Source organism: Chroicocephalus ridibundus, chromosome 5 (assembly GCF_963924245.1).
Source record: "Chroicocephalus ridibundus chromosome 5, bChrRid1.1, whole genome shotgun sequence".
Taxonomy (NCBI): domain Eukaryota; kingdom Metazoa; phylum Chordata; class Aves; order Charadriiformes; family Laridae; genus Chroicocephalus; species Chroicocephalus ridibundus.
This window is the reverse complement of record NC_086288.1, coordinates 67,045,315-67,070,285: the sequence shown is the minus strand read 5'-3', so window position 1 is coordinate 67,070,285 and position 24,971 is coordinate 67,045,315. Positions and strand designations below refer to the sequence as shown.

At 44.7% G+C, this 24,971-nt stretch overlaps 2 protein-coding genes across 3 annotated transcripts in view; one reads left to right on the top strand and one right to left on the bottom strand.

Annotated features, from left to right (window-relative positions):
* The window catches only part of KLF3 (KLF transcription factor 3), a 29,235-nt gene extending 25,456 nt beyond the window's left edge, over positions 1 to 3,779 (bottom strand). Inside the window, exon 1 of one of the 2 annotated variants that reach the window (XM_063336047.1) lies at positions 3,640 to 3,779. The gene's annotated coding sequence lies outside the window, so the exon portion shown is untranslated. Of the gene's footprint in view, positions 1 to 2,920; positions 3,596 to 3,639 lie in introns of those variants that run through there. The other variant, XM_063336048.1, reaches the window with a different exon arrangement.
* Positions 1,712 to 24,752, top strand: LOC134516715 (uncharacterized). The gene is made up of 4 exons (XM_063337220.1): positions 1,712 to 1,755; positions 3,593 to 3,953; positions 14,943 to 15,058; positions 24,648 to 24,752. Exons 1-4 carry the CDS (start codon positions 1,712 to 1,714, stop codon positions 24,742 to 24,744), a joined length of 618 nt encoding a protein of 205 aa, XP_063193290.1. The 3' UTR covers positions 24,745 to 24,752.
* The last annotated feature ends 219 nt before the right edge of the window (positions 24,753 to 24,971 follow it).

Below are 24,971 nucleotides of genomic sequence, written 5' to 3'. Positions count from 1 at the left end.
AATTTCCTCTCAATGTTTCTCTATGTCTGCCTGCAACAGGGTGGGGGGAAAAGATAAATATAAAAACGAGAGTAAAAAATTTATTTTTATGCCTTCAAAAATGCAAACTGTAGGACAGCCATACCTATTTATTCCAAAGCAAAATTAGCCAGCAGTGCCTCATTTTCTGTAATACATTTGGAAGACAGTGAATCTTCTAGTTTGTATAAGGAGAAAATACCTATTCCTTTTGAGATCTGGAAATACAAAATGCTTACGGTGGGCCATTCAGGTTGGGTAAGGGCAGAAGCCAAAACCCTCTTACAAGTGTGAGCCTACAGATGTGGATCCTCTTCTCGCGCTCTTTTTTACACCAGTGTATCTCCGTGACTTTAATGGAGCTATTCCAGGTCAGCTGCTGAGCAAGCAAGAGCAGAAAACTGGCTCACAACTTTCTGGGGACTGGAGCACAAGTTTTCAGTGAAGGAAGGGAAGCTCTCCAGCTCACCCCCAAAACTACATTGTGGAGTCGAGGGCGTGCGTTAAAGGTTAACTTGGAAACCTCATGATGACATAAGACAGGCATCTTAAGCAATCGCGAGTGTGTAGAGACACGATAACTCATTGGGTGGAGATTGGGAGTTGAGGGGCAGTGACAAGGGGCCTGGACGAGGCTACTGATCCGCCAGAAAACAGCCTGAAACAGGAAAGAGCACCACATATGCCACTTGGAATGTGTGACGCAAACCCCAGCCTTGAAACAAAGAACAGGAAACAGCTCTGCTGGCTGCGCTGGGGAGAAAGCACAGAGAAACATTTAGGCGGCCCTCCCTGACCCTATATTCATGAGCAGCTGGAGTCTTTTAAAACAACAACAGTGGGTGGAGGTGTTTGTTCACTGGGTGTGAATAAAAACACTGTCCTAATGCAGGGGACCTGCCCTATTTACAAACAGGCTCCCTCAACATCAGGGAGCGAGAGATTTTTAGACACCACAGGTCATGACAACTAGCTGAAACCTTCCCTGGGACCAGTTGGTTTATTACTGTATTTACAGAGTGCCAGGAGCGAAACAGAGCTACAGCTTCATGGCATCAAAGAGGCAGCGCCCAGCCTGCCAGTAACCACCTTCTTTGTAGAGCCAGGGGGATGAGGCCATTGCAGGCGCGATTCGCAAACCAAGGGGTTTGTCCCGGACAGCATCTCACTCTTGGTCAGTACTGCTCAACAGCTGAGGACCGACATCACTCAGTGCACCCAAGCACATTTTTCTAGGCCATCGCACGCTTAGCCTTCTACATCCCTGCTTCACGTGCACTCAGGCTTCATCTCAGGACCCGATTTTCTGTGGATATAGTACTTCTATTTTTGAAGCACCCAAATATACAGCTGAATAAATGAAATAAGCTGACGACACAAGGCAGAGGAAAGGCACTAGCTTGCCTCGATGTCATGCAATAGAATAACTTCAACATTTGTTTTCCTTCAAAGCCATGGTTTTGAATACTGTCTCTTCTCTTACATACTTTGCATCAGTTATTTATATACTGTGGGTGGGACATCTAGTATCATCCAATGTGAGAATGTGCTACTGCGAATTATGTGGACGAGTGCCACAGTAACACTAATAATTACTGTGGGGTTTCACGGCTGGAGTTTAACAACACGCATGAGGTGACAACTGGCTGCTACAGCATCTACACAGCAACCTGTGGGTGTAGGTTTTATGCCGATGGTATCAGTTCCTTACTTTCCTCATACTGAATATCTGGAAATGTAAGTAATTTGGTGGTTGTACAACTCCCACCTCTATTATCTCTGAGCCTTCGACTAATCTCATTCGCATTTACATCATTATTTATCTGAAGACTTTTGCTTTTGGCTAAACAGGTGTTGCCTAGGTCAAATCCTCACAGTACCTAAGGGCTCTCCCGTGGCTCTGCTACTTAGAGGAAATTTTGCATGGTTTCTCAGGGAAGGGAGAGACCATTTAGTATCTTTTTTTTTTTCCTCCTGACCTTACCCCCAGTCTCCCTTGCGGTCCATAGCATAGCTATAACAGGGCTGTGCGGGGCCGGGGGGGGGAAGTGATCGCCTGCTTGGGAAAAAATAAGAAAGGCCACTCAAGTCATTTTCAGGTTTTTTTGTATTTTGATACTAGACAAAATATTCTTAAAAATACAAAGGGAAATATGTATTTAAACTAATACAAATTAGTTTGAAATAAATTTCTTCTGGGTCGGGCAGGATTATCGAATCCAGATGTAATTCCTCTCACGCAAGAAATAGCTCCCCATGCGATTATCAAGACAGTGTATCTTAAAAGTATTCTATGGAAAAGTCACTAGTGAGCAGCCGTGTAATCCTTTGTTTTCAATACAGGTAATGAACATTTATGGATGTTAGTGTAAATAAAGCCAAGACTTCTGAGCTCTCCTATCAGCCACCCAAATTCAGCTTTACTCAACAATAAAACCTTCAGAGTTCAGCTCCGCAAATAGTGACACTTCCTGAATTTTCAAAGGTGAGGAAGCAAATAACACACCGGAGGCAGTGCAGGTACGCTACCCAAATCACCGGGGGAGTATACAAAGCAACTTTATTTTTTTCTTTTTCATGTAACTCTGGAATGACCACCAGAGCTATTCTGAAAGAGAAGACCTATTTCTCCCAGCCTCCGGCGAGGTGCTGTGATCTCCCAGCGCGGGATCCTGTTGATGAACCTTCCTTTTTTCCTTTCCTTCCTTTGTGCCAGGCACTCACCTGACAAACGTCCAAAGCAACTAACTCCTATTCCCATTTCGGCTTAAAAAAACAAACCAAACAAACCCAAAAAACAACCCAACAAGCAGGCATCCAGAAAAGGGAAGCTAATTACGGTGGCAATTTCTAACTCCACGCGTAACCGAGGTGCTGTCCCAGGCGTTTTAACTTCGCCTACCTCCGGGCTGAGCGGTCTGATGGCAACACGAGGGATGGATTTTTGGGAGCCGGCCTCATCCCTGACTTCTCCGGGAGTTAAAGCGGGGACACCGCCGAGAGGCGACCTCCGGCCCCGGCGCTACCCCCACCGCCCTCAGGGAACCCGCTGTCCCCTTCCCCTCGCTGTCGCCCGGGATCCGGTGACACTTCGCTCCCCCGCCGAAGCCGAGCCTGTCACGCCCCGCCGGGCGGCCGGGGGCTGAGGGGCGGGCTGCCCGCAGGCCCTCCCGCCGGGGGCAGGCGGCCGGGAGGCCCCAGGCTCCCCCCGCTCCCCCCCCCACCTCCGCTCCCCGGCGCCAGGCAGCGCGGCCGGCGGGGGAGGCGGCCCCGGCCCGGAGGAGCGGCGCCGGCGGCCACACAGGTGCGCTTGCCCGCTCGGGCGGGCGCGACGGACGGCGGCAGCCCCCCTCACCTCACAGCCCCGCTCCGCTCCCGCCGCCTCACCGCGCAGGAAGTTTCACAGCCGCGGCGGGGGGAGCCCCTGAGGCGAGTCCTCCTCCCTCCGCCCTCGACGGAGACCCCCCGGCCCCGCCGCCGCCCCGGCTGCGGCTCCCGCTCTCCCGGTTGCCGGTGGCGTCCCGTCGCTCGCAGTGCCTGGAAACTTTCCTCCTCCGGCACCTCCACCCCGCAGCCATCCCACGGCCCCCCCCTCCCCCCCCGTGCCGCCCTCACACTTACGCTCGGCGGGCGGTGCGGAGAGCGCCGAGGTTTCGTCGGCTCCCGCAGCGCCGGGGGTCGCGCTAGGTGGCGGAGGAGGAGGAGGGGGGGCGGAACTCGGGCGGCACCGAGGCGGGAGGCCGGCGTGTCCCGCGGCTGAGGCGCCTCCGCCGCGGCTGCGGGTACTGTGTGCGAGGAGGAGCTGCCCGCCCTGCCCGCCGCCCTGCCTCCCGCCCTCCGCCCGCTCGCCTTCCCCCCCGGGCTGCTGGCACCGGGCCGCGCTGTCACATGACGCCGGCGCCGCTCGGCCCTGCCCGGCTCCCCGGGCCGGCGGGGTGAGTGGCGGTGGGAGGGTCACACGGCGGGGAGTGCGGCTCGGGCGGGCCGGGCGGTTCCCCCCCCCCCGTCCTCCCCGCCCGCGGGGTGGAGGCTCTGCCGAGGGGGCCGGGGCGAGTCACCGCGCACAAACAGGCGGGCGGGCACGCAGCGACTCCCCGCCGCCCGCCCTGCCTCCCGGGGGCAGACGGACTCGCACAGACACTCATTATCCCCGGCAGCCCGGGGAGGGGAAGGGAAGGGAGGGGAGCGGGGCCGCCCCGCTGACAAACCTGCCCGTCCAGCTCCTCCTTCCCCGCCCGTGTGTCAGGCAGAGGCGTGCGCCTGGCACCCGGCCCCGCCGCGCACCCCCTTGCCCTCCCTCCGCGCCCACCCCGGCCGACCCGCGGCGGCAAAACAACAGCAACACCCAGCGCCCGGGGGGGAAGGAAGGGAGGTGCTGGCTCTGGGGCGATGGCTTCGCCGGCGGGGGCTGGGAAAGGCAGCGGGGCGGCGCGGAACCGGGCGGCGATCCACCTCCCCCCCCCCGCTCCTCACCCCCTTCTCCCCGGCCCTGCCGCCGCGGGGCTGCCCGCGCCGCGCCCCGTCGCGCCGGGGAGGAGGCGAGGCCGGGCGGGCCGAGGCGAGGCGAGGCCCGGCGGTGCGGGCCGGAGCGCGGCGGGCGTGGGGCGAGAGGTGTCGGCCCGCCTCCGCCCCGGCTTGGCAGCTGGCCCGCCCCGGCCGCCGGGACTGCTGGCTGCCTGAGGCCCCGGCCGGGGTGGTGGTTTTATGGCTGACATCGTCCCGGCGTGCCTCGGCTCCGCGCCGGGGGGGAAGGGGCAGGCGGGGACAGGCGCTGCCAGCTCCCCTCGGCTCCCCCTGCCCCGCACCGGCCCGGGGCGGGGGTGTGTGTCCCGGTCCTCCCCCTGCCTGCGCGCTTCTCGAAGCTGGAGGGGCAGGAGCAGGGACTTAACTCAAAGCAATGCTTTTTAGAGAAAAAAATACATCCTGTCCTGCTGTCTCAGCTCCATCGGTCAGGGAAAGGCGCTGCCACTACTTCACTGTATCGTGCTTGCAGTTGTTAACAGTGTGCCGTGTAAATTCATGTCCTTTCCTGATTGATAGAATCATAGAATGGTTTGGGTTGGAAGGGACCTTAAGGATCATCTAGTTCCAACCCCCCTGCCATGGGCAGGGACACAGAATCATAGAATCGTCCAGGTTGGAAGGGACCTTTCAGATCATTGAGTCCAACCATCAACCTAACACTGACAAAACCACCACTAAACCATCTCCCTCAGCACCATGTCTACCTGTCTTTTAAATACTTCCAGGGATGGCGATTCCATCACTTCCCTGGGCAGCCTGGTCCAATCTTTGATAAACCTTTCTGTGAAGAAATTTTTCCTAATATCCAGTCTAAACCTCCCCTGGCACAACTTGAGGGTGTTTCCTCTTGTCCTATCGTCTGTTACTTGAGAGAAGAGACCGACCCCCACCTGCCTACACCCTCCTTTCAGATAGTTGTAGAGAGCTATACCTCCCACTAGACCAGGTTGCTCAAAGACCCATCCGTCATGGCCCTGAACACCTCCAGGGATTGATATACCTAAAAATGACCCCAAGGAAGAGGCAAATGCTGTGCTCAGCAAGGCCCTGTGCTGCAGCACAAACTGTGTGGACAGATAGAAAGCCAGCGATGCTTCTTGTGGATGGGGAGGTCACCCTGCAGGCTCCCATTATGTGCTTCATCTTGTGGGTAAAGTCAGTGGTAGGTGCTAAGCGTCTCCAGCTCCGTAGGAGCTGTGTATTTAACTGCCTCAATAGGACCCTAATGTAACCTGCTGTTTTTTTGCATGTTTGGCTTGAAATTTCTGTTTTCTTTGATTGTTGTTCACCCAGTCAATAATGCTGTAAAATCAAAACAAACGGGAAAGGGGAAAGGTGTGGGAAGTGTTCTCAAACATGCTGCTGTGTGCAGGCGCATGTTCAGGCCATGTCTTTATTTCGAGGATGTTTTAGTGCATCCCCAGACTTAATGTGCTGGTCTGTATGGCTTTAAAAAGCAAACTAAGACACCAGTCTGAAGCCCTGAAGGGTATGACTCAATGACATAACAATACATTGTAGTATCTCCTGCTAAGTAATTACACTGTATCATGTCACAACAAGGTATTGTTGAAATACTATCATGTAGCTCATAAAGTGTCATTTTTTTATTATAAGCCTATAAAATAAACAGAATTACTGTGTTAGAACATACACATGGACACAAAACATTTCATTAGGGCTGTGAAAAGGCACTTGTAGTTTTCTTGCGTGAACATGCTGAAGGTAAAGTAGATGTGTCCTGGTTTTGCATTCTTTTATTCTGGGAACTAGCAGAGGTTACACAGCTAATAGAACCTTTAGGTCAGAGGCAGAGCTGTTTTGATGTCAAATCATAAGAAATGCCAAAATACTTGGTAGTAACTAGTATGCTGCTCCCAGTAAAGTCACTGGGGTTTCCTGCTAACTATTATCTAGTTCTGGCCTCAGATGAACCTATTTTAATCCATTGTAATGTTACTGTCTTCGCGTGAAGTCACTTTGGATTTGTATTGGCAAATGAGAGGAGAGGGAGGATTGTGAATGATCTTTTTGTGGTGACGAGCAAGATTGTACACCTGTCAGCATTTCGTTGCCTTCCTGTGTTTGGTTTTCGTACTTTAACGATCCAAAAATCTGTAGGGATGTTCAAATTCTGAAGGGAGCAGAATCTCATTGATTTTAATGGGAATTGAAAAACCAGGAGGGAGAAGCTGGGAACACAGAGAGAGTCCCTGCCATCTGGTTAGCAGACCCAGCAGTTTTAACCAGGTCTGAAAGTGTTTCTAGATCAAAGGACTGGCTGATGGCAGCCCTTAACATCTTCCAGCACAACACCTCCTCCATCCCTGCTCTGCCCATCATCCCCCCATCATTTCAAACGTTGATGTGCTGAATGACTTCTCTCTCAAACCAGAAGGAGGAACAGTGGTATGTGGTCCTTGGTATTGAAAGAATAAAGAATATTGCTTGGGTGTCCTTTGGTTTGTAGCACATGGCATGAACCCTTGCCATGACATGGAGCATTTGGCATGATGGGGCCTTGAGGATCCATACTCCCAAGCATTCAGCAGATACAAATTTCTGGTATAAAGAGACAGGAGGTGGTACGTAGAGTGGGTGGAGGGCAACATATGGATCTTTGGCGTGAACAAATCGGTATTAAAATGTTAAATTAACAGGTATGAAATATTCATGTGTCTGATAAAAGACTAAATCCAGCCATGGTGAAACGAACCCTTGCTATAATCAGCTAAATTACCACTGTGATGAGTGTGACTTAAATTGTACACAAATTTATGGCTTTTAAAGGCAAAAGCCTTTTAAAAAAAAGTTAGTTAAAAATAGAAGCTAAAAATAAAAGAAGTAGCTGAGAATTTTGTGTACCTTTTCAGTCCTTAATTCAGCTTCAGGTTATGGAGTGAAGTACTAGTGGTTTGCTGGTGCCAAGCAATGCAAGTGTTAAGCTGGCATTTCTTCCGAGGTGCTCTGTGTAACAAAATGTGCTATTATATAGTCAGTGAGCGGTATTTATGCAGGGAAAATGTCCACTGGAATCGGTGGACTTTTCCCTCAGTCCACAGATACAGGGTAAGGCCCAGACGTGTTTGAGGTATTTGGATATCTGTCTATAAACTTACTGTGTTCTGCAGAGTTTCAGGTCAGAGAGTCACCTCATACATCTGGTACTCACTGAACTGCTTCTGGAATGAATGAGAGCAAGGTCGTCGCATAGCCAGCAATATTCATTATTTTCGTTAAACACAGTTCACATCTTGGAAGAACCATAAATTTCACACTTAAAAATGGTATTTATTTATTGCACCCCAAATGTTTAATCTCAGCAGTACAGTGATGATACAGGCCAGTGTTGTAATTCCAAGATTTCAGAAGTGTGGAAGATGAGATAGTAGGAGTTTAAATAGGAATTTAAATGATTTAGAATCTTAGGTATGTCTATGCTGCAGTCACAGACATACCTGAGCTGGTTTTAAACTATCTGACTGGGGAGCTGGTAGCAATCCAGCTGTGGCAGCGTGGAACTCGTAGCCGACTGGAAAACATGCCCAAAAACCTGTGTAAATACTTGCGTGGTTAGGCTGGCCTGAACTCTATGGCCAGACTACTACTGGTGCCCAGGATAGCTAATTTACAGCTTGCCCGGCTATGTTTACACTGTATTGCAGTCACATCAGTTGTGACTATCGTATAGACATACCCTCCCGTGAATTCTGTGACTCAGCCCCATCTTTTGGCAGACGATTTCCATGCCGTTCTGGGAGCTGTGTGGGTAGCGTCAACTCACCGGTCCCCCAGGAAAGGCTTCTGCAGGTATTAAAAACCTCACAGTGCAACACAAGATAAGCTTTTATTGCATTGAAACTTACCAGATTGAAACGGTGGGCTCTCGTCTTGTAGCCACTGGGGCACGTGAGCAACCAAGTGAGTCAACCAGCGTGTTTGCATAATTGGGACCTTATGGTTTGCTGGGAGGAAGGGCAAGGCGGCGGCGAGCAGCCAGGCTCCCCAGCTCTGTCGCGCAGGTGCGGCGGGCAAGAGGAAACCACCGGAGGAGTTTGGGCAGGGCTGGTGTTGAGGTTCATGGAGCCTGGGGCAGAGGCAAACGCCTGAACCCCTCCCTGCCACCCTCCTCCTACCCACGCGCTGGATGGAGGACAGAGTCCTGCTGCCTGATCTGGCCCATGTTCCTCCCCGCCTGCCCCTGCCCATGGCCTGAGGACCAAGGCAATTGCTTGTAGTTCCTCACCCCTTGAAATGAATTCTCATTTTGCACAGAAGCAAATTTCAAACACCACAACACACGGCTCTTTTGTGTTCACCGCCTCACACAAGGAAAGGATGGCTGGCTGTTCTCTCTCGCTAAAACCACCAAGTTGCACACGAGTGCTTTCAATAAAAAAACCAGCCCTCCGAGGGTCAACCCTCACATCCACTGCAGCAACCAAAATTACAGAGACAACATCTGGGGTCTGGGTGTGGGTGTGTGTTGAATTTCCTGTTACCTGTTGGTATTTTTGAGAACAAGCATGTTTTTGTTGCAGGTGTAATTGCTACTGAAGGCTGTGGGTCTTGAATTTCAATATTTGAAGTGTAGAAAGATCCTTATATTAAGTACTGATGTCCAAGATGTAGCTGAGGGACACTTGAGATTTCCACAGCAGAAAGAATAGCAGCAATTTTGGAAGTAATAGCAGATACGTACGTGTAAAGATTGTTGGGTCTGGAGACCAAATTATCAAATCTATGTGGACATGAACTCAAGAGGAGGTGTGGATGTTGACATGATTGAGAACACGGTCTTGCCATCTGTGTAGGTGCTCTGTCTCTTACTACTGTTCTTGAGCTTTATTCCTATAATGATATTTTCCTCCGTACTGGGACTGGAAGAACAGGAAACAGAAAGATGATGTGATTTGGTCATACAAAAAATATATGCAGTCAGTGGTTTGGTTATCAAAGCTGTGTTGCTTTTAGTCTGTGTCCACTGTTCCTCCCCAACAGAAAGCAATGGGAAACACGTGGCTAAGAAGTGAGTTACTCTGTTCAGCTCAGCTCACTGGATATAAAATGTAAACTAGTCTGCCTACGTAGATGTTGACTTTCACTGCATAAAGATTTGCTCTGTCTTCCAAAATACGCTGTGGAAGTTTTGAATGGATGGGAAGTCCAGAGAAGTAATTCTGCTCTTTGATATTCTCAAAAAATCTTGTTATGCGCCAGTTAGGCAGAAAGTCGAATTGTTAGCAGATGAAAGTTGACTTTGCGGTGCAAAAAGTAATTTAGATGTATCTGTTTATATCTGTTGAGGGTCCATATAATGTAAAAGTCACTTTGACTTTGCTCAGTCGGGCAGCTCAATGGATGCAATGCCAGATTACTCCTAGGAGAGAAGCAGATCTTGGATCTTCCAGGAGATAGTTAAAGCTATCTAACTATAGTAGCCTATAGTTAAGACTGCTATACCTCCAGATATTATTTATTTGTTTGACTGATGGGAAAATAGATACATTTTAAGTTATTCTGTTTTTTTTTTTTTTTAAAAATTAAAGCATTTCTTTCCCCATTTTGTCATGTTTTATTATGTATTGTTTCATCTTTATATAACTTGAGTAGGACACAGATTGACCTTTGGAGGTCTCATATATCCAGAGAGCACAGGTTTTTAGGTGTCCTCCTAGAATGCAGGAACACCTTTGGATCTAATTTGGGCTATTGAGAGAGAGTTGTCTTAGGACATGGAAGATGCTAACACCCATTTTTGCATTTTTTTCCCTCCTTTCACATTTGGGGAGTTTGTTTGCTTCTGTAGTTTAGGATGTACTGTCAGAAATTCAAGAATCCAATTCAGGTCTGACATAACTCCATTGAGTTCCTGGAATTTCCACAGTCACAAGTGACTCATAATGCTCAATATTCAAAAACAGCCTCCAAAAGCATGCAATTTGGGGAAACAATTTTTTTTTTTTTTCTTGCAAAGCTGGCATTGCATGAAAAATGTATACTAGCACAATTTGAGAAGTTAATGTAGGACTGAAAAATGTTGTATCTCTGTTACTCTAATGTCATTAAATACCTACTGAAAAGTTAGCACATTTCTTCACTGATTTGTGAGGTCCTGAAATGACTTACCAGACAAACCATAGAATTTAATTCCTTTGTCTGAGATTTTGCAGAATCTGACTGGTTTCGACTAGCTGCCATCTTTAGCTAATTTTTTGTATATTAAAAATATGTATCCGTATATTAAAAATACGTATCCATATATTAAAAATATCAGGATGTATAAAAAATATTTCAGTAAAGGCTATGACAGCCTGGAGAAAAAATGGCTTCAGGGGGACCTAACAGCAGCCCCCCCAGTACCTATGGGGAGGTTCCTGAGAAGGTGAAGCTGAAGCTGAGGAGCACAGTGTGAGAATGGGAGACAGTGGTCATAAAAATGAGGGAATGGAGGGCAAGAGGGGAGGTCCGGCCAAAAGAAGAAAAAGCAGGCTTTTGCCATGGAGTTTTGGAGCAGGTTGCCCAGAGAGGCTCTTACATCTCTTCAAAAGGTTTTTGGGATCTGACTGGACAAAGCCCAGACTAATCTGTTCTGAATTCAGAGCTGAACCTACTTGAAACAGGGGACTGGACTAAATGACATCCCAAGGTCCCTTCCAACCTGACCAATGCTGTTATTCTGCATTAAGTACCACTTTTAGGGGAAGATAAGGATCATTATGTGCTTTAAAATCAGGCTGTTCATGGCAGCCACTACCTATAAAATGTTATACTTGTTAAATAGAAAACCTGAATGGAAACAAATTGCAAGTTAAAATTACCATAATGCAGACATTAACATCAAAATAAAGGAATAGCCAGTGGCTACCATCTTCCGTGCTTGTGTGTGGTACTATATACTCCAGCAACAATGGTATCTGTTGGTTAAAAAGAGAGAACAAGTGCTGTTTTACCAGGAATACCATCAATTTTTATTGTTTTTTCCTTTACTGCATATTCTAAGTATTAAAAGCAAAACAAGTGTTTGGGAAAATACAGCTTCACATCCTTTCAAAACAAAAATTTTTTTTTTATATCAGCATGTCTAATTTTTTAACATAACTACTGTTTTCATGATACCTCCAAATTACTTTTGGAAAGCAATATTATTTAGAATTTCAATGTATAAACAAAAAGATTAATGTTCTGGGTGATATGAGCTATAGTGTGAACTATAGTACCCTTGTATGAAATGTAATTGTTTGCCTTCTACACAGACGCCTAGTAATATCATTATTGATCCACCTATTTTAATGAAAAGTGATTTGACAGAAAGTTTTAATTACATGCTTAGCAATACAGTTTCTATAGTAAGGAAAATATATTTTTGTATCTGCAGAACAGGATTCTAAGCTCATAAATTAATGAGAAATCACCTGTTAGATGGCTATTGCTTTGACCCCCTGTGCCTCACACTTCTAACTACAGTATGAAGGGTAGATGAAATTTTGTTAATACAGTATGGGCGAATACTTTAAGACAGTACAGCCAGCAGGAACTTGAGATGAGGATTATCTTGTAGGTCTGGTTTTTCATCCTAGCTAGGGTGTGTTACCTTAATAAGTAAGCCAAATAATTACTTATTTACAGATTCAGCAAATGGTAAGGTCACACTGGCATTTCTGAGCAAAGAACCACAGTGAACTGATCGGTTAAAGTGGCCTGAATTTCTTTGAAATACTCCAATAGTAATTAGAATTCAAGCAAAGTCTGTGGGATTGTAACAGAAAAGGTACTGGGATAGAAGGGGATGTGGCACTCAGAGCATCCAAAGGCATGGTGTGGGGGGGTACTACATAGGTATCCTGCCTGCAGCTCAGTTTATTGTTCAGGATTTCATTAAGAAATATCGAGTGACACTAAAATGACGTGAAAGCAAAGAAACGATTTCACAATATGTGCAAGTCTTCCAGTTGTGCTCATAGTTTTTTCAATACAATAGGAAAAGCATTTGTACAGTGTGTTTCGCCAAACACCTTCGTAATTTTTCATGAATAAGATAAAGCTAGCACCAGAAAAACATTTTCCAGTCTAAGCTTTAAGGGAAGACTCACCATTTCTGTTCCTTAACCTACAACCCTTCATGTTAGAATTATATTGTCAAAAACGACCAGGTCCTTTTCAAATCCTCAGCTTTTCAATGTGCAGCTTGAGACAGTTTTGAAGGAATCAGAATGTCAAGAAGTGGAGGAGTCAGTACATCCTAGAGATAGTTCTCTGTTGGCATTTCTCAAGGCAAACTGGGCTTTTTGTGTTGTGGTTTTTTTTTTTTGTTTTGTTTTGTTTTGTTTTTTAATTTTATTTTAATTTTGTTGCTGGTGACAGAAAAAGGAAATAGAATTGACATGTTATTCTATATATCTATGCGCTAGAAGCACTGGAGTTGTGACCACCTACTTGCCTTCTCAGTGCCAGATCATTTAATATCCGTTTTTATATTTACATAAACCCTGTCTTTTAAATGTGCAAATGCAATGGACCCGTGTCTGACCTGTTTTACATGATTTGGGAAGACTACAAACTGAAGTGGACTAACTGTAGACTTATTTAGAATGGTGTCAGAGACTGTTCCAAGTTCAGTACTGCACATGCAGCTTGTGAATATTTGGATCATTGAAGAGTATCTAAATGACCTTAGTTTACTTAAAAACTGCATGTGGGTTAAAACCTCCAGTATCAGTATCACTGAGGAGCATTTGAGGAGCTGTGAGGTATAAAATTGGGGTGGCAGATAGATGCAAAAACCAGGGAAGGTGAAACGGGCTTCTGTTCGCAAGATCTGCCTACCTGTATTGCTGTGATGTTAATTAATTCTTATTTGCTTCTGGTCCTGAACGACTGTGCCCTGTGTCGCTGCCTTGTTGCTCTCTCTCCTTGTTTCACTGAAGCAGCAGCAGCAGCATCTGTACGGGTTGTAAAAGGAGCATTCGTGGTAGTTGGCAAGAAAGGCGAGATTACAACTGACACTAGTTTAAATAAAAAAGCAGTTGGGTGTTTTATATGCCTGCGATGCAGGGAATCTCCATTTCAGCTGTCTTTTTCTTCAAACTTTGATAGTAAGCATCACATACTGGCTGAGGGGATTTCTCTGTGCTGCATTTTTGTGAAATAGGGAAGCGTGATCATTTCACTCGTGGAAAACGGGTAGTATTAGCAGGGAAGGGTGAAAATTGCAGTGTTGGAATCAGTAGATTCTCTGTTGAATGTTCAAATGTCTATCTCAGTTTGGAAATACGGACTTAGACTTTGATGTTTCAAGGGGTCAAGAGCTGAACCCGGCTTTCTTGAAAACACTGGGAATCTGGGGAACATTGGGAAATCCGTGAACCAGTCTTCCTCTTCTTACATGCAGGTGTCCACCTGGAATTCTGTTGTATGTTGTGGAGCAATAGAGAATTGATAGGCTTTGAGGACAGTGCACTTTTTCTAAGTAATTTCCAAAACTGTGAACGAGCTGGTGAAAAAGCCAAATGCCTTTCAGCGTTTACAAGTTGGTTTAGAAACTTCTTTTCCCCTACCATATGATAAAGAAATATTCCTGAGTAACAGAAAAACGCCTGAGGCCGTGAGCATACCGCCGTGGTTGGGTAACTTTGCTCAGAGTTTGCTGTGAGCAAGCTGGTGACTTTTGGACTGTGCTTCGCCAGCCACCACCGCAGGCCCCGGGCACGGAGACAGCGCTGACACCACGGCTGGCTAGCTCTGCTTTTTGGGCTAGTTAGCCTGGGTGCGTGGCCACACTGGCACTCCGGTCCTGGAGTTTGCTTCTTCCAAGGTGGGTTGGTTTCTCTGTGCATCCCTGTCCTGAATAGTCCGGACAAATGCAGTGTACCTTCATTCCTGTTTCCAAGTTGTGGAATGTCTGCTTGTTTGTGTTGCTGACGTCTGAACAAAATCTGCTGTTACCCTTTAAATATTTTTAATGGCTGTCCTATGACTCGTTTCACCCAATCATTCCCAGATGCTTCGGCCGCATTCAGTCCCTTGTGGGTCCGAGGGCAGGCAGGCAGGCAGCCTCCTGCACCTGGGGAGAGGTGTCGGGGGTCCCTTTCCCTCCCAGCGCTCTCGCACCGAAGACTTTTCCTCTGCGTGGGGTCCGCACCGGAGGATGCTGCGTCCCTCCTGGCATCCTTGCCCTCCCCTCTGCAGAGCCTGGTTGTGTAACTCTGTGAGGCGGAATCCCAGTATCTATAGTAACACTTAAACAGAAATAAAACAGTTCCCAAAACAGGAAAAAGTTGCTGAAAACTATCCAGGAATGAGATCTTACCTCTCCTGGGTCACACAGGCAGCAAAATGTGGGCTGATGAATCTATATAAGACGTAGATGAGATCCTTATCCCTATTGTCTCCTTTCACAGTATGCAAGAGAGACAGAAGAGATGAGGAGGTCTTCAGAAAGGAGACAACTGACCTGGACCGGGAACGGGGGAGAACAGCCGTGTGGCCACTTTCCAGAGATGCTTTCAGAAACCTGGTAAGAGGGTTTTACTAGGGATGGGTGTGTGAAGAGCCATGTGAGTGTTAATAATGGCTGCACTTCAAAGTTTATTGATGCTGGGAGAGCACTGCTGCTCACGTGCCAGCTGAAGAATCTGCCTGGGATGTCTGCATTACATGGGACTGAGAAGACCAAGATCAGGAGAACATGAAGATGTCTTTTCAGTCAAGTTTATTCTCCTCTGCCTACACGGAAGGCATGCTTTCTTCAGGCTCCTTTGGATCCCTTATGAACATCAAAGCTGCTCCTATGGTGATCACCTCTCAAAAGAACTCCCTCAGGAAAACCTTCTGGTGAAGCATGGCCAAAGCAGGTTCACATCAGTGGAGAAATTCTGCTTTTGGTGAAAGTTACTTAGAGATACCATCATAAAAAACTGCTGTGGCAATTCTGAAGCTTGATTTAAAGTACTTGTAAATGCTTGCTGTTCATTCTTGAGCACAAAAAGGTGTCCATTCACGTTTCACATTTCTTCATGCTTATTCTGTGATCATACTTCGAGGGGCTTGTGCTGTATTTATTTCTGCAGGCATCCAATCTCCTTTGTCATCTCTTTGGGGCATAGAGTATCCAAAATCCTCCTTTGGCCTGTTCCCATGGTGCCTGTTGCCATCTCTCCTCTTTATGAGCCTTTGCAGAGAGCATCAGGAAAGGACAATGCATTGTGCATGCTTCTAATAAAAGGCCTGGACAGACTGCTCCTGGTCAGCCATGTATTCCATGAATAGTGGGAAATTTAGAGTTTGGGGCTTGTGGGCCTTCCAGATTTGTTCATAAAATATGTATATTTCTAGGATAACTCTAATGGCTCTCGCTTCTAATGCAATTTACAACATTTTTTGTTGTTCTACCATGTGTGAATGCTTGACTTTTGAAAAGAAAATGTGTTATAATTGTAGGGTTATATTCTGGCACAAAATTACATCTCTTCTGGGAGATGAGCTTATGGCAGGTAAGAAGTGTAAATTCAGAATACAGAAGTCTCAAAGATTTTTTACTTACTGGGTTTCTAACAGGATAATTAAAAGTGTCAGTTATTTAAGATGTAAAGTGAAAATAGAAAAGCTGCTTAAATTTAAGGGTCAAGCTTTAAGGAAATATTATTTTAAAAATATATAAGAGGTAAAATAACATTGATATTCAAAAGCAGTTGAATTTTATTGCTTTGGGAAAAATAATTATATAATTAAAAACGCACATGAATACTTCTCTCAATAAGGGCCATGTACTTCCTGCAAAATTTGCCCCTAAGTCTGAAGTCTTTAAACTCACAAATCTTCCCAAAGAAAATTCTTGCAAAGATAAACATCAGTCCTTTGGGAGTGGAAGTTCTCAGAAATAAGCACTGGAGGTTAGAGCTTCTTATACAGGCAGCATCGACTTAGAGAAGTCCTCAGTGACACACTTTTTCCACAGTACTCCAGAAACCAAGACTTCCTCTGTTAACAAACTAGCTTTTAGTTACACGAGTAGTTAATAAAAAGGTCACCGATCCATTTGAACTTTTTTAAGCAGTTATGATCAGGGCTGGAGAAGAGAGTTAAAGGTGAATGGAAAAAGGATCAGATGTGGAATATTTTGACCAGAAAGGTCATAAATCTGACTTCAAGTGTACAAAACCCAAAAACTAACAACAGTGATTTTGGCAGGTAGTAATGAAGAATTGGAAGGATCAGAAATTGTAGAATGGAAAATCAACATACACACCCACTGGACAAAATTCACCCATGTGTAAACAGCCAGTAACGGCCCGTTTCCCGCATAAATCCCATTTACATCTTTAAGTTGGAGTAAATGTTTAGGAGCAGTTTCAAAGACATACTTGAGAAGAGAGAATTTCAGTCTTTGTGAATTAGTAAGTATCCTGGATTCTGCAAAGACTTAAGTCTGTGCCTTACCTGATACACTGCAAATGTTTCAGATACAATAAATAATAATGTGTAAACTTAAAATGCTGACTGAAAAGGTTAGGTGGAATTAGGATTTAAGCAAAGAAATGTAAGACATAAAGAAGAAATCATAAGACCTTTTAAGTATCTGTCAACAGTAACAGAGTAGTTAGCATACACACAGGGCTTTATATATCAAAAGCACTGTATGAACAGTGGTCCAGATCCAAAATGCCAATATTTATGTCAATAGTTCCAAGGAGCTACTGTGGTGGGGTTGCTCATCACTAAACTTTACATGCAGCAGAGTCACCTATGTTATTATCACCTATAGTTTACAGATGAAATAGCATGGTAGAGTAAGAACCAGGTATTTGCTTCTTTTTTGTATTAATAAACATCTCAACAAAGCTAGGAGAAAACACCTTAAGGAATCAAACAAGTCATTATTATGTAGCTCTGTAGCCAAGCATTAGTAAGGCAAGGTGGTGTTACACCTTTCTCACTTTAAAATTCATGTTAAATAGAGATACATCATGAAGGTGGCAAGCCTAATGAAGAAGAAAATGTCCAGATTTTATTTTTTTCTTTAAAGATCATGTTCAAGGAAACTCTAAGCCAGTAGGTTCACCAAAAGCCTATTGAGCCTTCAGTGGAACGTGTTATGCAAGGTGGATTTCTCTTGGGTGGTTGCCACTGTTTTAAGACTTGCAGTAGGTATTACTTGAACGTTGCTGTGTAGCCAAGCAAGGATCATTTGTACTTTCTTTGTGACACCTTCGTCTCCTCAGATGGTGGACTATTAATTGGGCTGGTGAGAATTCAAGGCTTCAAAGCATGGTAAAGTCTGTCTGCCCATCAGCACCCAGTCTTTTCAGGCTAAGCTGATTTCTTTCCAAATAGCTTCTTACCAACATTTATTTGGTGTTGTTTTTTTTTTTTTAAATATATTTGTTTTTCTTTATAATTTCATTTATTGCTTGAACTTCTGTCAATTTTACAGACTAGAGCTCCTGTTTCTTTATAGATGGATAAGAGGAACACACCAAAACAGGATTTCTTTCAATCTTAAAAATGGTTCCTATATCCCAGTGAATAGGGGAACACAAAGTGCACACAAGATGAGTGGAAGAGGTAAGGTGGAAATAATTCAAATACAGATGACCTGCCTCCTTGCTTTCAGCAAAATCTTCAGTTCTTAATTATAAAATAATTAGACACAAATCTTGAAAAAAGCATTGGTTCTGTGAATACAGACTAAATTCCCTGCTCATTTCAGATGAGTTACACCAAGAAGTTATTTGCCCCTGCATATTTTACAGAAGATATACTTGGGCGTGCCTAGTGATAACTGTTAATTGCGAGAAAGCAAAGCAAAACAAAGCAAGTCCCTTTTGATGCCAGTGTCTTGCGCACTGAGGAACCTTGAAAACTCTTGTTTCTCAGACCGGGTATCTGTGGAATTCCTGCCATCTATGTGCAACGAATTCAGGCGGAGATCTTAAAATTGGCTTCCTTCAATCGAGTTTTGTTATGCACTTGGCATGCTTTCACACCCAAACCTCCCATCTGCAGCCTGCACCTGCATTGCTCAATATTTAACTCAAAGATCTCTGAACTTCCTGGACCACTAAGGTGTCTTTTGGTTTGTGGCTTGCTGGCCGGGGCTGTTGCTTACCATAAGAAAAAGGTTTAGCTGCAGTAAATAATGTAGATTTCCAGTTTCCTCAATTTAGTTTCTGCTCATTGAAAAGATCCCCTTTCTGGCATGCTGCAGCTTTTCCTCGGCGTGAAGCATGGGGCGTGAAGAGCAGGATATAGCATTTACAACCTGAAATTAAAATGCTATTGCTTTGCATTCTTACGTTTTCTCTTTCTGCACAGCAGCAAAGCGAGTGCAGGATATAGGGCTCCCTTCACTACAAACAAACCCGCTATATTCTGCCCTCAGTTACTGAACTGTTTGAAAAAGAGCAAATCCTTCTCTTTGTCTTACGACTGTTCCCGGTAAGCTGGCAGTAAGAATTCGGGACTCCCATGCAGCCTCTTCTGCGACAGAGCTGAGCTGCTCCACGGCATGCCCTCCCCAGCCCATGGGGAGTTCAGCAGCTCGATGGACTGGAGACACGGCGGGTATGTATTTACCCAGCGATTTTACAACTACATTGCACCACTAATTATTCACCCTGGCTTTATACCTCTCCCTTCCTGGTCCCGTGGATCTCTTCAGTGCTCTGATAAAGTGCAAAAAAACCCTCTAGGGTTCCCCTATAGGTACATACACATTTTTGCTGAGCTGTATACATTGTTAGTAAGACAAAATATTTAAATATCAAGAATTAGTTCCTAAAAAATTTAAAATAGTGTGTGTGCACATGCAAACACTCCTGGGTACACCCAAATATGTAAACGTACATATATTAATACAGATACAAACACACATATATATATATTTATAATGACTTGGATAACCTATGAACTGTAAGGTTCATTGGCCTGGCTTTAATGGATGGGAGATGATACAGTACCTGTGAAGGCCGGAGGTCTGCTCTACGCTAGAAAATGTGTGTGGAGCTCGCAAGCCTTCCACAGTTATGATTGGAGGAAAGATTGCTTTTGCTCATACCCTGTCTTTCCTGGGAAAAAAGACCACCCTTTTCTGGTGCAGCTGTCTCCGCTAGAATTCTGCTGAATCCAGAGCAGCAAGGATCACTTGGAACCCTCTGGATGCTGCACTTGGCTTCTTTTTTCAAACCAGCTCAAAGAGGTTGAGACATGAACCTGCCACCCAGTTCTGGAGAATCCTTTGTGTGTGACTACTTTTTATTGCTATTCAAAGGCAAGGCACTATAAGCAATTAATAACCCGTGTAAAACTGCTATGGAGATGTTTGCTGGAAACAAGTAGAAAGATGTTTGTTGAAAGAGGTATGGTTTAATGGTCTTAGCACAGGATTATGATTGAGGGTCTCCTGTGTTCTCCCTGTGGCTTTGACAGTGATTGCCAGTCTGTCTTTTGACAGGTCATATATCCTCTATGTGCTTCTGTTTACCTTCTCTGAAATGGGCTAGAAAGTTTGACTTAGCTTTTAAGAGCCAGAAATAATTTGCTTCTGTTTACAAAATACTGTCAAGACATGAAACATCAATCATCAGTCTCATCTACCTTTAGTTTTCTGAGTATTGTGTGTCCCAGACATGCTCTGCATTTGGTGGAGGGAGACCTCTCCAGAGGGTGAGACCTCCCCATGTGTCAGCGTGAGAGAAGTTTTCCTTCCAAAAGAAATTTCCTCTTTCCAGTCATTATAGAGGGAATATCTGATGATTGAGTGTGGCTGACTTTTAGGTGGCTAAGGTGAGGTGAAATGAACCCCATCCTGGATGCTACATTTAGAGTCGTTTATGCTCTGTGCAAAGAAGATGGAGTTTACACTTTGCATCTCTGGTCTCTGAAACTAAAAGATCTGTGTGAACAAGAGGGATGAGTGTTTCACGAGGGAACACCTGGAAAAGAAAGATTCTATCCCAAAATTAGAAACCTTTTAAGTAAAATCTTCTGGCAAAGTAGAGTTGTTGCCATGAGTTAAGATGAATGGGCTGCGGGGCTGCCTGGGGCGTTAGGGACAGAAAGGGGACACAGGCTCACCAAGTATTTCAACAACTCAGGTGGCTGGCTAGGGAAGATACAAGGCATGAAAAATAGTAATTATAGATATTATCATTGCTGTGGAACAAGGGCAGTGCAATAGCCCAGTTGCAAGCACACTACATCATTGGGAAGCTGAAGAGAGGGAGAGAGTTTTTGGGCCATCCATCCGAGTGGACCAGTAGAGAGTCAGTGCTCAGAAGTGATCTCAACTCCAGGAGGCGAAATGCCAGGCACATTACTAACACAGTCTCCTTCGCCAACCGATCTCTTTGGCAGCGTTGGTGTCAGCAAAGCAAAACACGGCTTAATGAGATTGCAGGAGGAATGGCAGGTGAGGGCTGTAGGTGGGGAAGGCCTCTTTTCGGTATGCAATAGCCGCAGTTTTCCAGATCATGCGCGGTCACAAGGTTGCGGATGGACCAGAAAGCAACCCCTGGGTGGGACCACTCCATCCATCTGAAAAGTTGGTCTTGGATGAAAACAGGCTGAAGTCAAAGAGCCAGGCTTGGAACGTTCCAGGATCCGCAGCTCATGTTAACAAACTGTCCTCTTGCTGAGAGCCAAAATTTCCAAATCCTGGCTGCTTGAGCGCTTGCTAGTCCCTCATGCAGTCCTCTGGGTTTACTGCATGTTTTGTGCAGGGTTTCCAGCTCTCTGAGTGCTCGTGCTCAACGCGTGGCCGTTTGCAGCAGGGACGTGTCACCGGGCAGCGCTCGGCAGAGGAGCCTGGACAGGGATGAGGCCAAGACCCCATAGCATGGGCTGGGACAGCCTATGAACTTGACGGTGCTTTCGGCAGTGGCTACCCCGGGTGTGCATCTGTAGCTGTAGCAACCCACAGTGTTTTCAGGAAAAAAGTAAACATGAGTTGGCATTGCCTGACAGCTCTCGATTTAAATTAAAAAGTGATTTTGAGGTGGTGGTTCCTGTCATCTTTTGCAATCCTCGAAACATTAGTGATGCCTGGTCTTCTATGGGTGGCTGAACCCCAGAAAACCTGTGGGGTATACCATCCCTATAGGAGTAATAACTGTCAGGTAGGATGATACAATACAAAAGGACCTTTAGGATCATCAAGTCTGTGTCTCTCTTTTGCAGACAATTGTATCATACAGTCCCTTTCACAAGTTAATCGACTTTCTCTGTAAAACCAGTTAGGTTTCTATTTCCACTTTTCCTATTGTCTGTTTCAGAACTCTATTTCTTTGCTGCTTAAAAATCTAAATTATGGAGAAAATGTCATAATTCTGACTTCTGTCAGTGTCATCATTATCCAGTAGCTGAATAAGTTATTTTTGCTTTCTGGTGTTTATGCTGTATCCCTATTTGACCTTCATTTCATGAGGTTAAACAAATGAGGCTATTGTATTCTTATGCATGGTAGCCTACCCGTTCTTTGGCTCATGCCAGTCATCTGCACTGTCTTTGCATCCTGAATTCATCCCTCCTGAACAATGGGTGATCGGAATTGTATACAAAATATTTCAGATGAAGGTGCAGCAGTGCTTTGCACACTGCCGTGAATATTATTCCATTTCTAATGGAAACATTTTGTCCGAGATATCCCAGGACCACGTTACTTAATTCATAATTACATTTGGGTCTAATAGGAATCCAGTGATCCTGGCGTCCTCAGACTTTTCTTCTGTGTTTCAGCTGATAACCTCCACCATGCTGTGAAAATTCTTGTTTCTAATCCCTCGAAGCAGGAATTAACATTGCATTTAATTTAATTTTAACCTACAGTAACACTTTGTTCAATGGTGAATTTGGAAAGCATTTCATGAAATGTCAGTGTTTGACATCACTGCAGAGATTTAATTAATTCATTATTATTACTTTTATTTCACATAAAACAAAGAAAAATTGGATGTACTCAGATTGTGTGTTGCCTAATTTATAAGTGCATAAGTGTTTGGGTGGGTTAGTAATAATATTGGGTACTAAAGGGAGATCTTTAGTTTAGATTGCTAAATCCTTGTCCCAACCGTGCACAATTTTACCAAAATTAATTGGATTTCATAGTTTGCCCCATTGCAGCGCGGAGAATGCATTTACTGCATTTTTCATTCCAAATGCATTAAATAACTTTTTCCTCACATAAAGCCACACATTTTTTTGTGCAAGGATAGCTGAGCAAAAAGACAGTTTAACCAGTTGGTTTAATTAATAGACCTTGGCAATTCAAGTATGACAAGGTTGCAGAAAACTAGCCGAGCTGAAGTTCTCCAGCCTATAGATCTGGAAAGGCCAAACATTACTTTTGGTAGAGGATATTATGCTGAGTTGTACCAAAAGTGGTTTTATGTTGTTTGTGCCGTTGGAATCACCAATATTTCTCCTGTTCTTTGTATAACAAGTTGCATATCTTAGAACAAGTGCAGGAGTGTAAAATTCAGGGAGAGCATTTTGTTTTAAGGCTGTGTTGCCCTGCCTTTGAAATGCTTGATTTCTCAGCTCTGTGCTTGCATTAATGGCGTTCTTTTTCTTGACACCTCTGTGTATTTGTGTGCATGTATACTTTGTATACATGACATTCATGACAATGCAAAAATATTATATGCAGTGCAGGAAAGGCTTATCCATTGTCTTTTTATTACTGGCTGTTCTTGAGAAATGGAAAACAGCAGTTACTTTTTTTTTTCTTTCTCCTTTTTTTTTTTTTTCTCTATTTCAAGCCTACAGAGATGGGGCCTTTGGGAGCTACGACATTGTTTTTCCTACTTTGAGGAAAATGTAACTGTCATCCAGCAACGCCTTATCTGCCGCATTTTCTCTGCTTGAAGCAATGTTTTATAGAAGTACTTGGTTATAAGTGTAGAGGATCTTTGGCTACCACATGCCCTCTGGCTTTTATAGTTATTCCTAGGAATCTGACCAGTCATACTTCTTTAAAAATGAAAGGTGGCAGGTCATCTTGGTGCTAACACTGTTTGAAAAGCGTGATAAAAAGCTTTATAAAAAGAAATATTAACCAGACCAAAACAATGCCATAGTCTCCAGAAACATTTCATGCTCCAAGTGAGTTTGATGTTCACAAGGGAAGGACAGGCCTGTGGGGAAATAGGGAACTTCCTTTTTTTTAGCTCAGCTTTCAGCGCAGCGGCTGGCTGAAACCATGATCCCGACATCCCTGGTGTCAGCCCATGCCTTTCCTTTGGCTCCAGTGGGCTTTGGGTTTTATTTTTATCTTCTTGAGGTCTTTGGGTTCTGTCGTATGCAAATACCGCTTGTCTCTCTTGGGTATTAGAATGTTTGATTCATTAATCTGTTTAAAGAACATTAAAAGCCTGGTATAAGGGTTGCTATAAAAGCTGTTAAATATTAATATTGGTTTGGATTTTCAAAGGCAGGGAAAGCAGGTAGGTCCCCAAAGGGAGCTAGGTCCACTAAAAGGCATAGGAAATTTAACTGTTAAAAATTGCTTTTTCTTCTGGCAATCCTTGCCACTGTGTGCAGTGTGCATATGTGAATTCAGTTATATCACGTGTAGCACGCTCACAGTTAAAGCCATAAATGTCAGCTGGTTCAGCTCTCAGGAGAATAAGGAAATTGTGGGTAGAGTTCGGCTACGGCGTTTGGTAAAAATTGAAATCGTATCAGTTTAAAAATAAGGACTTATGAGTGTGTATTGCTGAAGCATATCTCCTTCCAGGGAGTCTCACCTTCTCCTTCTCAAAGACAGCATGTGAGTAAATAGAAACCGCATCTTTCACTTCTAAGTCTCTTTTTTTTGTTGGTAAATGTCTGATATACCTCGCTGAAGAGGATCACAAAGAGTCTTTTAAAAGAGGAACGGGGATCAGAGGCAGAGAAAAAGCAGCGGCTGTCTTGCCAGCTACCCCCCCCCCACAGTGCTCTAAAAATGTGCAATTTTCAGTCAAAAATCAGAAGTAGTTCCTTATAGTTGAAATTTATGCTACAGTTTGAAAAGAAATAACAAAGAATGTGATTTTATGTGTTTTTTTCTACAGTAGTAACACGCCCGGTTTCTCCAGCTTTGAGCTAACCTGTACTGTTTTTTGCAGGAAAACCTTGGTGTCCATATCTGAAAAACATCACTCCACTCCCTCCGATAAGCTTTATAAGCAACCCCCAGTCCTGGAGGCTAATCTGTGGGGATGAATTCTGGTGTCCTGGTGGAGCCTCAAGGTCAGAGCCTAAGGAAAAGAGTAATGACGGAAGTGCCTCCAGGATAAGACAGCATTTTGCCAAGAGTAGCAAAAGAACCTATAATGTTTAAACCAAAAAATGAAATCTGAATAGCAGACATTTTTATTGAGCAATTGTACAGAGTTCAAAACAAAGTCATCTCTGCATTTACCCTCCCTTTTTTATTATTTTCTTTGAAG

Excerpts from the sequence above, each read along its gene's own strand:
- LOC134516715 (XM_063337220.1), top strand. The coding sequence starts at position 1,712 with ATGGTATCAGTTCCTTACTTTCCTCATACTGAATATCTGGAAAT. Across the intron at positions 1,756-3,592 it reads CATACTGAATATCTGGAAAT|CCATCCCACGGCCCCCCCCT; the intron begins GTAAGTAATTTG and ends TCCACCCCGCAG. Across the intron at positions 15,059-24,647 it reads GAGATGCTTTCAGAAACCTG|GAAAACCTTGGTGTCCATAT; the intron begins GTAAGAGGGTTT and ends TGTTTTTTGCAG.